General features: G+C 35.2%; 1 protein-coding gene across 1 annotated transcript in view; it reads right to left on the bottom strand.

The window, feature by feature from the left end:
• LOC106465243 (kinesin-like protein Klp68D) overlaps positions 1-18,515 on the bottom strand; it is a 63,689-nt gene extending 45,174 nt beyond the window's left edge. The window contains exons 1-2 of the mRNA XM_022393115.1: positions 18,428-18,515; positions 9,829-10,081 (exon numbers count right to left, since the gene is read on the bottom strand). Coding sequence (XP_022248823.1) covers positions 9,829-10,066 — 238 coding nt within the window. The 5' untranslated portion in view covers positions 10,067-10,081; positions 18,428-18,515. The remainder of the gene's footprint in view (positions 1-9,828; positions 10,082-18,427) is intronic.
• Between the last annotated feature and the right edge of the window lie 450 nt (positions 18,516-18,965).

Below are 18,965 nucleotides of genomic sequence, written 5' to 3'. Positions count from 1 at the left end.
CTTTCTAACTGACCAATAAAAATGTTTAAAAAACTTAATTGCTGATAGAGCACTGAATTCAGTCTTCACTCAATAAAATTTGCCTGAGAAATGGTGTTTTTACTAAAATAAATTACCATAAAGGTGTCATAATTATGTAGTTCACAAAATGACCCTTTCAATGGTTATAAATATGTACCCTTGAAAAGTGAGCATGAGTAAATAAGTTATCTAAAGAACCATGAAAAGTTGAGAGGAGCTTCTATAGTGAGTGTTACAAAGTTATTAATATCTCTAAAAATAAAGTAGGAGGTTCTTATTTTAAATTCTCATCTGTCAATATCTTTTGTTGGTGTTTCTAACTGGTGGACATTCTAAAATCCATACGAAGGAAATGAAAAATGGATAATTCCGAGCAGATGCATCACATGATATAGAAAAGATGAGAATTTATTGATATATTTCTTTTTTAAATAAAGAAATTAAAATCAGGGGACAAAATATCCAGGTTCACACTGGAAGTTGCAAATCAAAACAACCCCAGTTGCGAATCACTTTCATTTTTGCTTAGCATAATGTGCAAATAATTCCTTTCTCTAGTATGTTGTCTTTGAGACCTCCAACAACATAGTGAAAGTGCCGTAACATTTCAGTTTGATATACTGAGGCCAAAGCTGATGTCCATTTCTCAGAAATTTCTGCCAAATGGCACTTACAGTATTTTCATACCATGCAGATATCACATACACATACATTTTGTACTAACTAGTCTGTTCATGACACTTGGCACCCTGCAACCGACCCAACTAGACTAGACTAAGTACGTACATTACATGCCCTGCACATTTAGGCAGTTACAAACTCTGTCAATCCCCGCTCCGTCCCAAGGAAGAACCACGTGGCCATTTTTACTTGTATATAGTTTTAATACTATAACTTTTAATACAGTAAATGTATTTTCACAAAGTTTGGCAGACTTTTATTAAACATTACAAGTCGTTTATACACAAAAAATCAAGTTTCTTAATGAAGTGCTTTTACTAAAGATTTGTCTGTGAACATATCAAGTCTTTTTTCATCTCAAAAATATCAAATGTCATTTATGTATTCTCTAAAACCTCCTAAATACATTTCAAACATTTTTTTCAGTAAAACTTTTAAGTTTTGGTTGTTATTTTCTCTATGCTAACTCTATACAAGGTTGGTCAATTTCACCAACCTTGTAACCACCCAAAAAAAAATCTAAATTATCCTTTTTTTCTTTCTAGAATACTTCAAATTGAAACAACCAACATGAAACTACATTTGTTTGTATTAAGTAGCTTTAAACTCATAAACAGTATACATCTATTTACTCTTAAATTTTATTGTTTAATTGCAATTTGAACCATGCCTAACCAATTGTGCCATCATAGTATAGGTTCAAAATCACTTGTACAATGTGTGGCTCATGTTATGCTATCAAATTACATTAACCACAAGCTACTCCAACCTGCTCATGTGCGTGCCTCATGAAAATTTAACATTTTTATTTATTTTGCCTAATCTAAACTTAACTGACCTAAAGAGTTTCCTTTTTTTACATTTTAGTTACTTTTATAATAATAAAGAATATATATGAAAAACAAGAAATAAAATATTTTTTTTGTTGTCAACTCGATGACACTTAACCCTACTTTTTTTATACTAATGGTAGTAGTGCACTAAATAATTTTTATTTAATTAAATAATGCACAAAAGTTATAATTTTCCTATACTGAAAATGTATTTCCGATAGGTACTTACGTTCTCTCATAAGATTAGCTATTTCTGTTCAGTTCTATCCTCAAAATGCAAACGTTTTCTTTACACATGCCACAAACTTTCCACTCCCCTATTGTAATTACAAGATTCCAACATGTTTCTCATGCAAATCATTATGAATCACCTCTTCAGCAATAGGAGCATGACATGCTCACATGACACATGTAACTCCCTCTACACTCCTCTACCGAACTATCACTTTGAAGTTTGGCAGAAGAAGATGTCAGTACCAGAGGAATGTGGAAAGGTTGGAAGTGTGAGGGAGGAAAGTACCTATCGAAAATATATTTTCAGTGTTAGAAAATTATAACTTCCGATACAATACTTATCTCTTCTCACAAGATTAGGTAAGATTCCACATTGATAAGGAGGAGGGACCAGTGCAAAGGAACAACAAAAGTACCACCCAAAAGCATCAGATGGATACTCCTGGAAGTGAGAGATTCTGATCTGAAGATCAGAAAAGGAGAACCATACCACTTCTAAGCCAGGTATACTCTTCGCCCAACTGATACGAGGATTAGCTCTGAGCTATACATTCGGGAACTTGACATCCAGTATCAACAGGATGTCTATTGCGTGCAATCCAACCCCCCCCCCCAACTCTGAAAAAGGGCAGGACCTTTTGTGGGGTACTGATATCCACAAGAGGGTAGGATGAGCACTCCCAATCGAAGGGGCGAACTGCATTCTGACGTCTCACTCAAAGAAAAGAGGGTGACAATGCGGTGGAGAGTTTGGAGGAATGTCATCAACTGAGAGATGAACGTACTGGGTGTGGTCCACATTTCGGACTGTAGAATCTCCTCCATTGGACGACAAAGATGAGAAGCAAGGGAAAAAGTGAAGTGTCAGATCAGATGGGAAGACACCTGGAACAAATTTAGGGCAAAAGAAGGTAGGGAGGAATAGGCCACTTGAACCAAAAGATGGTCTCAATTGGTAAGGGTAGAAGGTGAAAGATCATGGAAGGAGGAGGATTGCCAGGGGATAAAGATATCTGCACTAGCCCTCACTAATTTAGCAGTGAAAGACTAGAGGGAAGGCAGCTAGTCATCACCACCACTGACTGTTGGGCTACTCTATTACCAACTAATAGTGTGATTGACCATCACATTATAATGCCCCCATGGCTAAAAGGGCAAGAATGTTTGATTGGACGTGGATTCGAACCCACAACCCTCAGATTTCAAGTTGAGCACCCTAACCACCTGGCCATGCCGGGCCCCATATGGTAAGAACATAGAATAATAACATGCAAAAAGCAGACAATGTCCCATAACTATCACTATATATTTGGCTTTCTAACTGCAACAAGAGCCATTACAATGTAATCCAGGTTACTCATTGCATTTCCCATGGGAAAAAAACTTGTACTGAAAGAGAAATTAAAATTTTTCTGTACAAAAAACAATGTAATATAATGTGTCATTTGATAGATGAAAATCTTGGCTTTCTATTGGTTAAAAATAATATAGTATTAAACATAAGTGAGAACTATCGACAAATCCTGAAAGAGAGGATGTGACAGGTGGTTGTGGAAAGAGGGGTATAATTTTGTATTTGATGGCTCTGTAACAAAACAAAATTGAAGGCTATGAAAATTATGCTTTATCTGAGCAATGACAATATTATAATAAGTAATTTATGTTAAATTTCATACTTCTTGGAGTGGTGGTAAATAAATTAGAGAAGAGAGGATGCCTAGAGATAAAATGTCACATTTCTCACACTAGGGGAAATTCAGAATCTTTTTTAATATTGCCTTATAAAATTAAGAACTTATATACTATTAAAATATGGATTATCAGCTACAATTTTATGTTATAGTAATTGGTATAACATGAACCAACAAAAAAAGTAGTTTAATTGAATTTGGAATGGAACTCACTAAAAACTTTGTGACATGTACAGTAAGGAATGCCCAGAGCGAGAAGGGTAATTACTGCTGAAAAGTCACTAGACATGTTCTTTTTCAAAAAGCCAAGGAAACCATGTTGTTAAGAGAATGATGAGGTCTCACACACACACACAACAAAAAAAAAAAAGAAGAATAAAGAAATAAACTAGATTAATTTGAAAAACGATTTGTGGCAACCTTGTTTGGTTGCAATATTTTCAAGCCACTTCTTTCTCTGGTTAATCGATTCTCATATTATTTTGTGACAGCCGAGTTTTAGGCTTTAATTTATATACCAGGAATTCAATATTTATTAGCAGAAACCTTGAATGATATTAAAATTTGGATTATAAACTATATTTTAATGCCAAGTTTATAGATGTACACTGATAATAAAGTTATTTAATTAAACTTTGAATGTAACTCAATGTTCACAGGTGGGGGTCAAAGTATGCATGACAACCATTTACCAGATATTTAAAGTGACAAAAAAAAAAGTAGATAAGCATTTCAGAGATCCTAAAGGCTATGCAAATTTTACAATGGGCAAAAGTATATTTATTCTTCATGTGAACATCACTTTGCACTCCAACTTGTCAGGAGTCTGAGCCAGACTGATGTCAGCAATTCACAGACATACCTTGAGTAGAGATACCTTTGTAACACATTTGATATTTTATGTACAACAGACTTGTCCATTTTATTAAACATTTGTACAATTTTATGTAGATACACATGGTAAATTCTAAATAATAGTCAACTTTCCTTTTTCTATATGAGTTCAGTCTAATTGACCATTCCTGTGCACATTCAGCTAGTGGATTAACCCTACTGCCACGGGTATCCTTTACTACGCATGACACAAGGTTTTAGTGTCCTACATTCAAAATCTTATTAAACTACTCTTTATTTATGCTATACCAATTAAAATAGCATAAAATCTTAGCTTATAATCCATATTTTAATAATATATGAGTTTTAAGTTCTTAGTTCTATAAGGCAATATCTAAAAAACTTTCCCCTAGTGTGACCCATGTGACACATTTTCTCTTAGCATGTCACCTTCCCTATTTTATCCACCATCCATCGAAAAAGTATGAAATTAAACATAAATTACTCTCTATAAAATCATCATTTCTAAGAAAAACCATAATTTTAATAGTCTTCAATTTTGTTTGGTTACAGAGCTATCGAATAGAAAATCAGACCCCTCCCGCCATGCCTACCTGTCACATCCTCTCTTTCAGAATTCGTTAATAGTTCTCTCTTATGTTTAATTATATATTACCTATAACCACTAGAAAGTCAAAGTTTTCATCTATCAAATGACATATTGTATAACATTATGTTCTGAACAGTTAAATGTCAATTTCATTCAGAGTGCCAACATCATTCCCATGAGAATGTTAACGATTAGCTTGGATGAATTTGTAACAACACTTGTCACATAGTTAGAAAGCCAGAAAAATTTTCAGGAGTAAGGGAAATTGTCTACTTTTTGCATGTTATTAGTCTATATTCTTTGGTGCATTATTTAATTAAATAAAAATTATGTGATATTATGTGCATTACTAGCATTAGTATAAAAATTAGGGTTAACTCTCTTCGACAATCAACAGCAAGAAAAAAGAAGATTGGTTAAGTATTTTATTTCTTATTATTCATGTTTATTCTTTTAGATTAGTTAAGATTAGATTAGGTAAAATAAATAATAATAGTATTATGACAAAAATGTTTCACAAGGTACACACGTGAGCAGCTCGTAGTAGCTTGTGGGTAATGTAATTTGTTGGTGTAACATGAGCTGCACATTCCCAGAGTGATTTACAATTTATAATGGTGCGGATAGTAGTTAGACACAGTTCAAAGAGCAATAAAATAATAAAATTTTATTATAAATAGATGTATACTATTACGAACTTAAAGCTCCTTAGGAGAAATTAATGTAGTTTCATGTTACAATTTGAAGTCATTCTTGAAAGAAAAAAAAGTAATTTAGATTTCTTTTTTGGTGGTTACGAGGTTGGTCGAATTGACCGATTACGTTTTGAGATAGGGTAGTGAAAATAACAGATAAATTATAAAGTTCTACTGAAAAAAAAAACGTGTGAAATGCATTTCGGAGGTTTTAGGGATTATACAAAGGAAATTTGTGATTTCTGAGGAGAAAAGTATTCTTAATTTTAACATGAAAATTAGTTTGCACATGGACTATTCAAAACAAATACTCAATATATTCATGGACAAATCTTTAGTTTATTTTATTAAAAATACTTCATTAAAAATATGATTTTTTTATGTGAAAGACTTATAATATTAATTGAAAGACAGCCAAATTTTGTGAAGATATACACACTATATTGAAAGTTAGAAGTATTAAATTTATAAAGACTTTAAATGAGCACAAAGAGGTAACATGGTCGGTCAAATTGCTCGAGCCCGTGTTGAGAAAGTTAATCAACAACTGACACAGAACAAAAAAGAATGAACAGCCACACAATGAAAAAACAAAATGTATTGTCTTTACAAATGACATTTTTGATGAAATGGATGGCATATACAAAAATTACTTTTAACCCCTGTGTTAGTGAAAAGTTAGTTTTGGACCGCCTTTTTCTAAAAATAAAAAAAAATTGATTTTTTTTCTATATTAAATTTCTCATTTTTTTGCACTTTTATAACATACTTGAAAATGCACATTATTGTTTATTTTCAAGTTTTATATTTTAGTTATATACAGTTGTGAACAATAATTTACATTTATTTATTTTCCATTAAACTTCTACGTAGTTCTGGGCAACATTTTTTATCATGGTGGCCATGAAGAAAAACTATGTGTCTACTAGGTCCTCAAATAATAAGCTCACTTAAAGCACTGATAACCAAAGTTGCTGTTATGGCTGACCAAAAACCTAAAGTAAAAGGTAACCGACAATAATCAATATTTATTGTCATAGCCGGCCATCAACATCTCTAGTTCATACGGAACTCATGTAAGCCTGCAACTGATCTCCCTATTGGCAGCCAATACCGATCCTTTCTAAATAATTCCCTAATGTTTTTACAATCTGATTTTTAAGAATATTGAATCAGTAAGTTTTTTTACCTATAAAAATACACAATACGGTGCCTTCATAATGGAGAGAGTCCAGTGTATCCTGAACTGAGGTAAATCATGGAGAAGGAAAAAAAAATATTGGTGACCTTCAGTTCATGTCCTGATATATATTAACTACTTCTTAATGTTTTTTACAAAGATAAATGTATTTTCAGCAAAGTTTGAATTACCATAAAAATATCCTAGCATCACTCAAAAAGTGCTTAAATTTCTGGTATTCATAACTATTACTAGGTTCACACACACACCCACCTTCCTTCCTGTTTTTGTTGCAAGGAGGTTTGTTATAGGGTTTACACTGATGAAGAAATACTAAGTGAACATAATTTACAAAACTTTGCAGTTGACTCAAAGTCCTTGGGCCAACATTCCACTTTTTGTAGTCTAAGTACATGATTTATTTGAGAACAAATTATGAAGATTGAGGCACGTCACTTGTATATATACATTAGGAACATCTGGAACAAACAAATGCAGCTTGCCAAAATCCAATCCTGATATTGCCTGAACTTGGAGCATCAGCATCAATCAGCAGATGGTCATAACACAGTAGCCTGACTACATAGTACCATGAAAGTATGTTCATACATATGCAATATAGTTTCTGGGTTCTCTCCAGCCACTTCTGGGCATTTGAACTACAGCTCACCTGTTCCACAGAAACAACTAGGTTAATTCTATGGGCAACAGCATTGATACAGAGTTAAAGATGTACCTCACTTCTATATCTTATTAACTTTCACAGAAAAACTATGCTTATTTGCCATAGTGGTAGACTCATCTAAAATACTTGACCCTACAAATTTGAGCAAGATCTTAGCTGCACCACTGTCCATTGAAAACTCAACCTTACTTTCATGTATCATCACAGATGACCAAACAAGTCAGTATATCCCTGGGTGCAGGCAGACGACTGTACCAACTCAAGTTTGTGACCAGCTGAAGCAGCTGCACCTTGACCCTCTTGCATTTGCTGTGGTATCAGCTAGCATTGGGACTGTGCTTACTGTCCTGTTTCATAATAGGATATTGAAAATACTACGTCCAGTGTCTTGCCAGATCACAATTAAAACAGGAAGAGCTTATTCTGCTGTATTTATGGTGCTGCCATTGAAACTGAGCAACGGCAACCTGAATGTCATATAGGGACATATGGTGGCTGCATCAAAACATCTCATGGTACCTGCAGCAGAGGAGTTGTTGCTGACCACTGAGACTGTTTAGAAAGAAAATCAACCACCTTAGATTCTTCAGTTCTGGTGTCCAGTTCAATGTGATCACTTCAAACAATGCAGCCACAGAATCAGACCATGTCAGTGAAAAGGCATCCTTGAGACCTATGTGATGTCACAGATGTTTGCTTGGTATATTAATTTGTCAATGAAAACCTCCCTGTGATCTGAAACTCACATGTAAGGGTATGCTTACCCATGCAAGATATGCAGATCATGCACATAAGCAGCTAAGTTTTTAAAAAGCTGTCACTTTCAAGCCATGAACTCAGTTTTATGGATTACTCAGTCCTTCATAATGTGAAAAGAATACTGCAGCAGCACATTGAAAACCATAATTTTATCAAAAGGCTGCTCCTGTATTGTCACATGCTCTAAAGAATTAAGTGCTTTACTATCCAACATTACATTGCCCGTTTCTGTATCCAGCTGTTCCAGAAACACTTTAGGTTCAGATTCTCCTTAGCAGACTCAATGGATATCAGCAAGTTAATCTTATTCCCCTCACAGCCACCATATAGTGGTTACTTAGATAGGTACATGTTTGCAGCTGAAACATTGGCAATATCCTTGGGATGACAACATTGACCTCTTTGTCATAGTGTTTAAGTGAAATTTGTAGAAGATGATAACCTGGGAGAATACATGTCATTACCAGATCATCTTACTAGTCTCAGAGGCTCCTGGACACTCTCTGATTCTCCAATACTGAGAAAAGAAATGATGGCTACTCCACCTTGTAGTGGCATAGCTCTTCATGGTAAATATCATCTATCATTTGCATCTCAAGTCTTCTGCAAGCCACAGGTGACTCCAAACAATGTTGGGCATTGCCTGGGCTAAATGATGGCCATCCTGGTGTCCCATAAATATCATCCCAGTCAGTCTCAGGATGCCCCAACAATTTGTTGTTATGGCAATCCACATTTATAATCATATGCTCCCATATGAAGAAGGTAACTATCTGAAGTCAAACCAGTTCCACTAGACTGGATCTACAATATCAACACAGCTGGTGAAAGCCTCTGGCTGGTCCAAGAGAAGTATTCTCCTTGTCTTTGTTGCATTCTCAGTCATAGTTTCACCTCAATAACAGCTTTCTTGTCTCCTCTGTGAGTTTTACAGGAACTTGGAAAATAACTTTCAATGACCATGCTATTACAAGTTTAATTACATACCATAGAGTACACATGAAAAAAAGGAAGAATGTCTGATAGAAAACTCTTTGTTTACAACTTGGATATTTAAAAGTAACCAGCTTCTAATTCTGGTTTGTCTAGCTGCTGGAGAGATCAATCTTACACAAAACAGGGACTAAAAAAATTGTGTGATACTGGAATTTAACCAGGTAACACATCACCATGGTTCAACATCCCACAATATCCCTGCCTTTACTAATTAGTGCAAACTACTGTATCACCTTAGTATTGGGTACATTTCAAATTCCAACAGAAGCAACACAGTGTGTAACCTGTCAAAGACAAAGATTAATGCAAAGTAAAACTGAGTACAATCTGTTTACAATGATACTACCTAAATGCCATAGTATCTTCACAAAAACTTTGAAAAATTCTACTGAATAAAGATATGTTCAAACAGTAATTATGGAAAGGTAAAATACTGTCAATTTGCATTGCCATATTCTTTCCTTCATTAGCTCAGGGTTTTTTCTATGCCTGAACTTTAAAAAATTAACTTTAAGTGCTGAATCAATATCTATTTCACTCAAATCTAACTTCCCATAATTATACCATTAATGCAAATTTTTAGTTTAAAATTTTACATCTTGTGATTACCTTCAATAAACTTGTCAATAAGATGTGCTGCACACCTCTTGTAGACAACTTCTTGTGTTGTTTCAGCATCAAAAGTATAGTCAAATGTAAACCCCTTCTCAAAAGCAACAATGATTTGTGGTTTATCTTCAATAAATTCAAGGCAACCTATTGCTCCAGTCTGCTCTTCTTCAATAGAAAGAGGTCGAGATCTTATGGCAACTTTCACTGGATACTCTTTTCCTTCTCCCATCATCATCACACTATATACTCACTAAAATAAAAATTCAAAGTTATATATTTCACAAATTAGCATAACACTTAAAATATTATTTCAAAGGAGGGTAACCATAATCTACAGCATTAATATTATGTTATACTGGTTAATCATTTACCTTTATATACAAACATTTACAAAACACAATAATATATCCAATTTAACAGTACTGTTTGAGTGCCTTGCATATAAAACTCAAGCCTTAATTTTACATACTAATATGCTTGGAAAACAAAAGATGCACAAAATATATTATGTTGATACAAATAACTGTAGCATAATGCCTATTTCTTTATGTGAAGTTATAATTTTCCTATACTGAAAATATATTTCTGATAGGTACTTACCTCCTTTCACATAATAACCATTCTTGTTCAGTGCTGCCCCCTATATGCAAAAATTGTTTTTGCATGCCACAAGCCTTGAGCTTTCATGTACCTTACCATCAAATGGTTGAACTGTGTCTCATATGTAAAGGGTGGGAAGTGTGAAAGGAGGTAAGTACCTATTGGAAATATATTTTCAGTATATGAAAATTATAATTTATATTATGGTACATTACCACCACTCACATAAATAGCTAGAATCCCATATTGAATAGGTGGAGGGACTGGTGTGAGGGAAAACAAAGAAGCATTTCTTGAAAGCATCTGAAGAACACCCTAAAAGAGTATATCCTTGCATTAGAGGATCACAAGTGGGAAACCGCACCACTTCTGTACCAGGGATACTCTTTGCCCAGTATGGAAAGAGGTGTTGCAGACATGGGCAGAAAATGAGAGGAGCACATCCAAACTAGAGAGAACAGTGGTTGGATAGGGAACCAAACCACAATATATCGGAATCTCAAGCCCATAGAGTACCTTAATGTGGGTGAAAGTAAAAGGATGTGCCCCTCTGTGTAGAGTGGCTGGGGTGTGATGGACCATATACAGTAAGTCAACTACAATCCAAAACCTAGCCACTAGGAACCAACATTCATGTGGGAGTAGGAAAGAGGATCATACCAGCTGCAAGTCACCTACAATCCAAAACCCAGCAGTGGGGGTAACAAAGAGGATCATACCATCTTCACCTCAAGTTCAGTACCCCCCAAGTTGTGAATGTGACACATGATAGCAATGTGATAAATTGTTTGACCAATCTGGGAACAAGACATCTGGATCAGAATAATAGAGATGTCTCTGTACTGAAAACTAACCTACTCAAAACCATCTTACAGGAACAGCCTTCAGCACAATAACATCCAAGGTAAATGAAAATCGAAGAATAGTGTAAGAGGAAGAACCGTATTAATCTGAATGTTCGACCACCATGACCTACAACACGGGTGGAGAGAACAAGAGTATAATTGAATGAGGAACAGAGACACTTATAATACATGTCTGAGGACTTATGTTGCTTGGTTCAGCTCTGAATCCAAAACCCAGTCACAGGGAACCAACATCCATGTGGGAGTAGGATCCCAATAAAAGGGGTGAACTGCAATTATGATGGCTTACTCCAAAGCTATAACATCCCCTCAGATAAACCTGTACAGAGATGGAGCATCAGATTGGAGGACATATCATCTACACCAGCAGAATACCACTGCCCTACTCTCAACAGACTGGTTTTAACATTACTTGTATTATATATCAATATCACGTTCAGGAGGAGGCTAACATGGTCCACCACCCCAGAGGCTTGGAACTGGAAAGTGGTAAGGACTCCCATACTCCACTGGAAGAAAAAGGAGGGAGAGTCTGGAGGAACATCAACACCAGGGACAGTGCAACAGATGAGCACGTAAACCCTATTTTTAAAAGCAGATCACACCTGATTTTTTCAATCAAAGGCATGGCAGGGATGGGCAAGTACTTCCTTCTGCTTTACCCATGAAGTCCATGAGTGAGTACAGTCTGGAACGAGCATATTAACCCTTTCCACACAGGTCATGGGTCAAAGGCCATGTCATCATGTTTGTTGACTCCCACCCACCTCTTTCCATTTTTGGACACGCTCCCTCATATACACTTACTTCTATATATAACATGAATAACCAATTGGAAGCTCAGAATGTCCCCCTAGTGGTTTTTTCAGCCATTTTCATGTGTTAGGATGCCATCTCGTTCTTTCTAAACAAGATTTCAAGGAGGTTGGTTGTGTTTTTTGTCTGCTCAAAATTTCAGATTTTTTTTAGACCCTTCTCCCCCACAGCTCAGAAGTAAAGTTACCAGACATGACTAGTACTCAAGTAACAATCAAAATGTTTGTCTGGTATCTGTGAATGTTTTTGACTGATTCTCAAGAGCAGCAGAGTGATATAACAGCCCAATCTAGATTCAAACGTTACAAACATTATTTCTGGATAAGTAGTGAAATAACTAATACGCTTCCACAGCTCTGGGAGAAGGTAAAGTCGTATCTTATCACTTTTCCCACATCTTATCTGGTTTTAGTAGGGTGACTTATTTGCTATCAAAAACACAGAACTGCCTTGATGTTGTGAAGAGAGATGATCTTCGCTTATCACTGACCACACTGCAACCAGACATTCAAAACTTTCAAGTGTTCATCAGGCCCAAGGATTACACTGAATAAAATATTAATGATTAACAGAACATGTTTTACTTGTATAAATAAACAGTATGTTATAAACAAAATATTTAAAAACAATACAATATTGCAAAAGTAATATTATAAATCAACAGTGTGGAAATAAAGTCACTTTTTTCGTAAGTAACAGTGTCTATGAAGGGTGGGGCCACGAGCAACAAAAGGTTGAGAAACACTGGTGTAGTCCACATGCACAATTGAAGAATTTCCCCACGGGACGATGGAGATGAGATGCCAGGGAAAAGGTTAGGTGCCTGATCTGATGAGAACACACCTGAAGCAAATTACAGGAAGAAGACAAGGAAGAATAAGCCAATCAAACTAAAAGCTGAATGCAATTGGTCAGGGTGGAAGGAGAAAGGTCATGAACAGAGGATATCTGCCAAGGAATGGGCATCATGGATGGAAGCCGTGAGGGCAACATAACAATGAAAAACATGTACAGTACATAGTAGGAGGATACAGGTGGGAAATGGAAGGAAAGGAAATTAGTGAGGAGGAGAAGTTACCCTCATCAGCTGCTGAAGTTTTGGGAAGAAATGATCGATCCAGATAAAGGAGAATATATGCGGAATAGTACAGAGTATGTGAAACATCAATGGCAAATAAATATTATCAACAAAATCCACAAACCAATAGAAGAAGGAAATAAGTATTAAGGGAAAAGTGAAAAATTGAGCACAAGGCAAAGTAAGGCAGTGAAGAACCACATTGACATCCCAATCCAGAATGATTGTATGCCAAAGTGGAAGACAAATCCAGAAGTAATGCAATAGTACAGAAAGGGCTGAAGAAGTAAAAACTTTACAGTATCTGGAAAAACAAAAAGTGTGGGACAGGGCAGCCTGGTAACCTGCAATCGAGGATAAAACAGCCAAGTGAAGAACTCTGTAAAATGAGGAACAGTGGGTAGAGCAGGGAAATCCCTTGACCCAAAGATTGATGGTGGAAAATGTTTCACTTATGTTGATAAACATCCCTAAAGGAAGAGTGAATGGAACAAGTTAAAAAAGAAGCGACCCACTGCAACAAACCAGATCTCCTTGCCAGGTAGCAGATAAAAACCAAGCATGAAAATGAAGGATTTGAAGGGGCGGATGAAATGCCGGTTACAGAATTTGATGTAGAAAGAATAGAGTAGGAGGAAAAATTACCGGAGAGGGCAGATTGTAGCTGTAGCAGCCACAGAAACCACAGTTGTGCTGGCCAGTAAAAAGCAAACAGAAGGACTTCACACAGATTAGCAGGGATGATAAAAATCACCCTGGGAAGAAGATGGATGGGATGATAAGCATACAGGTATTTGTTGGTCCAATCTTGATTGAATGCATCAACAACCATTGCAAGTGGGTGTGGAACTGGAGACCAAAACATACGTAGCTTAGTAATGAGGGATGAGCAAATGCATCCAGGTACCCCACTGAAGCCATAGCCACTGGAAAACAAGAGGACAAGAGACTACGCTATTGAATAAACTTTGTTGAGACAGAAAAGACAATCCACAACAAGTCTGAATGCACCCAGAACATGGCAAGCAGTGAGATGAATACTGAGCATGTGGGCCCAAAAAAGGACATCCAAGGTGCAACAACAAAGGGAACAAGAATAGGTGCTGCCTTGGTGATTGATATAAGCCACCACCATAAATTGTGAGAATGGATCATGACCAGATGATTCCTGGCAGGATGAAGAAAATGATCAAAAGCATGATGTATGACAAGAAACTCCAGGATGTTGATATAGTAAGATCTTTCAGCTGGAAACCACCGACCAGAAGCTTCCTCCTGATTGACCCACATCCCCCATCACTGAAGGGAAGTATGCATGAAGATATACAAATCCAGACAAGGGTGGGTGGAGGTGGAATACCTGCTGATGTGCAAACCCTGCCCAACCACCAATACAGATTGCCAATAAGGGAAGGAGGAAAGGAAATAGGAGCCTCTAATGGATCCCACACAATATTCCACTGGTTGTGCAGAGCCCAATGAAAAGACCTCATATGCATTCAATCCCAGGGGATCAGCGCTTCCAGTCATCAATGTAATGATGTAAGTGCAACCCCCAAGCATGCAAATGTTGGGCAAAAGCCTTGATCACCTGACAAAAGACATACTGGGCTGAAGTAAGCCTGAAGGAAAGGGTGTAAAATTGAAAAACTACCCATGATGAACAAATCAAAGATAGTGCCTCAACAGACAAGATATTGGAAAATGCAGGTGAGCATTCTTGACATCTACCTTGGTCATCCACTAATCAGGAGAAAGAGCCCACCTGAGGGTGAGAAAAGACTCCATGGTAAATTGGGGTATAATCATAAATTGATTGAGGTGGGCCAAATCGAACACAGGCCACCAGTCCCTGGTTTTCTTTGGTACCACAAACAGCCTGGAATAAAAATCTGGAGAAGGATGAGTGACAGGTTCAATGGCATTCTGGAAGAGAAGATCTTGTACTGCCTTGGACAGACATTTACTTGTGGTAGGATCTGAGGCAATAGAAAGGATATGGGTACCTGAGACAATGGAGAAGGGAAAAGGAACTAGATGACAAGTCCCTTGGATAATACCCAATTAACCCACAAATCTGTGGCTTAAAGTCACCAAAGGGGAAATAATCAGTCAAGTGAGCCCCTAATAGACCAGAATGCACCAGTACTGTTGGCAATATGTCCATCTGCATTAAATAATACGATGAGAGGAGGAGTAAATATAAAGACTGAAAACACCCATAATAATAATAATAATAATAATATATATATATATATAAAACTATTTCCAATTATTGCAACAGAATACTTAATTTGGATTTTCCAAGTACATTACAAAAACTAGGTGAAATGGAAAAATTATTGTGATTTCAGCATCATTCATTGAGCTTGGTTTGTAATTTTGCACAAAGCTACATGAGAGCTAACTGCACTAGCTGTCCCTAATTTAGCAGTGAAAGACTAGAGGGAAGGTAGCTAGCCATCACCACCCATCTCCAACTCTTGGGCTACTCTTTTACCAATGAATAGTGGGATTGACTGTCACATTATAATTCTCCCAAGGCTGAAAGGGGCGAGCATATTTGGTGGGACGAGAAGTCGAAATCGCGACCCTCAGACTGTAAGTCAAGCACCCTAATCACCTGGCCATGCCCATTCATTTAGCACCAGTAAACAATTCAAAATTAATAAAAAATGTAAATCAAAATACCTAGTTCTAGTAGTCATAAATACCCATTTAGCACCATGGTCTGGACTTGAACTTCAGAGTAAAAATTAATACCTTATTAGAATAGTAGCTCAAATGTAAGGTACATCAAAGAAACTTCTTGTAGGAAATGATCATTAATGGAACTTAGAAATCCACATCAAAAAATAAGGCAAGAAATATTATACCACTGGGTTTTAAAATTGAAATGTAAATGCCAAACAAAACCAATTATTATAGCCAAGCTATAGATTTCAAATGAATTTAACATAACACCATAAAGCTGAAATTTGATTAAAACATAATAATTGCATACAAGCATCTGAATCAGAATTTGGTATTGCTCACAGATCAAAATATGGGTCTAAAGGCAATACTGAGTTTTAAACCTACTGTTTTATACTACATTACACTTACAGTGGGTGCAATAAGTTACTGTTTGGGTTGCAGTGAGATTACAGAATGACTAATATCAAATGGCAAGTTGGGAGCATATTTGTCAAATAAGTTTAAATTATAAAAAAATGCAATGTAGTGCATTTGGGTTTTTTATAATTTGTACCATACATTTAATACTAATGGAAACCAATTCAACACTATTGCTACTACTACTACTAGTATTACTTGTGTGATAACAAATTCTACTTTTATTTTTTTATGGTTTTGTTTACCATTCATTTATTATTCCTTCTATTCTTTATAGTTCAACTATGACTTTTTAGTTATATTAAAGTTATAACTCACTATCTAGCTAGAGCATGTTGAACTTAACTATGTATATTTTAATAAATTATTATGAAACTGACACAAGCTTCCTCTAGTGGTGACATACAGATATTAATGTTGTAAAAAATTATGCAAGTTAGCTAGCCACATGAGATGTAACCTCACTGTCTAACCAATAAATAAAAACCTTGCTTTGAGCTTAAACAAGGGAAAGAGTTCCATATGGCACCCCCACCCAAAAATTGTAGAATTGCCTGGATAAAAAAGATTCTGAAAAGGGTTTATTTTAAGAAGCGTATTAGAAAAATTGGGGCCGCATACAAATGTTTAAATAAACTGGGATACAAACATGAAACTGTCAATCATTCTGAAAATTTTGTGGACCCGAAAAGTGGTGCATGTACAAACCTAATAGAGAATCGGTGGTGGTGTGTCAAAAGACAACTACCAACTATACATACCAGGGCAAAGACATTTGACAAGCATTTGTGTGAATACATGTGGAGAACATTATATTCTGATAAAAGTAGCCTTTTGATGCCTTTATACAAGACATTTGTAAAGTTTATCCCCAAGAAGATTGTACATCTAATTAATGAAGTAAGTGGTATAATAATGTATTAAAATTATCAGATCATACTATTAATATGATTTACTAATACATAAATATTACATTGATGAATTTTTTTTAAAATTGAGTAGGGGTGTCATATGGAACTCTTACCTAAACAAGTTAGTTAAAATGTATTATTGCTAATTGTCACTCAATATTGTTATTGATCTTGAAGTTTTTGTAAATTTATAATATTGTGTTTTTTGGAATTAGATTATTTTTTTCTTATTCTGGTTTTATTTATTCTTTTATTTATTGAAATAATTATTAACACTGATATTTATGTTGTATTGTTCATTAACTTTAGTATCAAGTCCTGGCCAGACACATATTTATTACTTGTATTTTTAGTAATTTTCTGTTTTGACTTGTAATTAGTATGTCTATAAATATATCCTAAAATACAAGCAACAAAGACAGCATTGAAAGACTGAGTGACTTATCAACTATAGTATTATGCAATACTTTCTTCAATTTAGCCACACTGTTAATGGCAGTTACTACAGTGTTGCTATAACTTAGTAGGTAGTTACCAGCAAAAATGGAACCAGAAAGAAACTTAAAACTATTAAATTATCCCCGTTTCTCCATATCTAAGTGTGAATTTGATATATATATATATACAGTTTGTCATCATGCACGTCTTTTTTAATTCATTTAAAAAATATCTGACAAAAACAAATCACACAGTACAGTACCCCCTCCCTCTCTGCTGTTTTCTTTACCTAACCTGCCTTCGGTCAGCCACAAGAATTAAGATTTGAAAATTTGCCAGTGGCGAATAGGAAAACAAAAATGCAATATTTTTCTTTTAATTTCTGTCACTTTTCACTAAGTAGATTCAAAATAACTTAGTTTAGACATGTATTTACAATTATTTTTCAACTATAGTTTTAACAAATCTAGTTTGTCTATGGTTTGAAATTGCGATGCAATAAACATCAGATTATTTATCAATTGATAAAACTAAAAGTCTTATAAAAAATACAATATGTTACTAGTGTTACAGTGCCACTCGGTATGATAAAAAATAAATTTTCGCATTTCACTCTTGAAATCTGGCAACCCTACTAGTAGTAGTAGCAATGCTAGTATTAATACTATTACACTGTACTATTAGTATCAAAACTGTAAGACAGTGGTCTCATAAATTTCAATATCACCATATTTTTTATTGCCATAATGTTAAAATAAAAATTCTTAACATACCAAACTTCTTGAAAATTTAATGCAAACATCAATATTGTTATTACTACACAGGGTCTTCCAGTTAAGCCTAATATCAAGTTAGTATTTGAAATAACCGCAGTTGAAATTACTACCAATCAGAAAGCTAATCGTTAGAGGAATTAAACGCCCTCTATTAATAGTAATTTCTATTACATATAATATTATATATTGAGAGAGAATTTGATGACAAGGAACCCGTTTAGAAACTAATAAAGTTCGGAGACGTCTTGAATGGGTAATGAAGAAATCGTTATAACAAGTTTAACAAAGTAACAATTATGCAAAGTTTTGTACCCGATGATGATAAAACCTTGTCGAAACGTTGTACATTAATTTATAATTTTGTGCAAAACTTGCTTTTCGTCCACCTCATATTCAACGACAGAAGTTCATTTTATGTCGTTTCTTCATATTTTCACAATGTAAGATGTTGTGACAGTGCGCTCAGCTTCTGGTTTCTGTTATTTTGATAAAAATAAAACAAAGCTTTCACTGAATTTCAGCTGTTGAAGATAAT

Source organism: Limulus polyphemus, unplaced genomic scaffold (genome assembly GCF_000517525.1).
Source record: "Limulus polyphemus unplaced genomic scaffold, Limulus_polyphemus-2.1.2 Scaffold1882, whole genome shotgun sequence".
NCBI classification, from domain to species: domain Eukaryota; kingdom Metazoa; phylum Arthropoda; class Merostomata; order Xiphosura; family Limulidae; genus Limulus; species Limulus polyphemus.
Note: the sequence above shows the minus strand (reverse complement) of the source record. Positions and strands in the feature narration are given on the sequence as shown.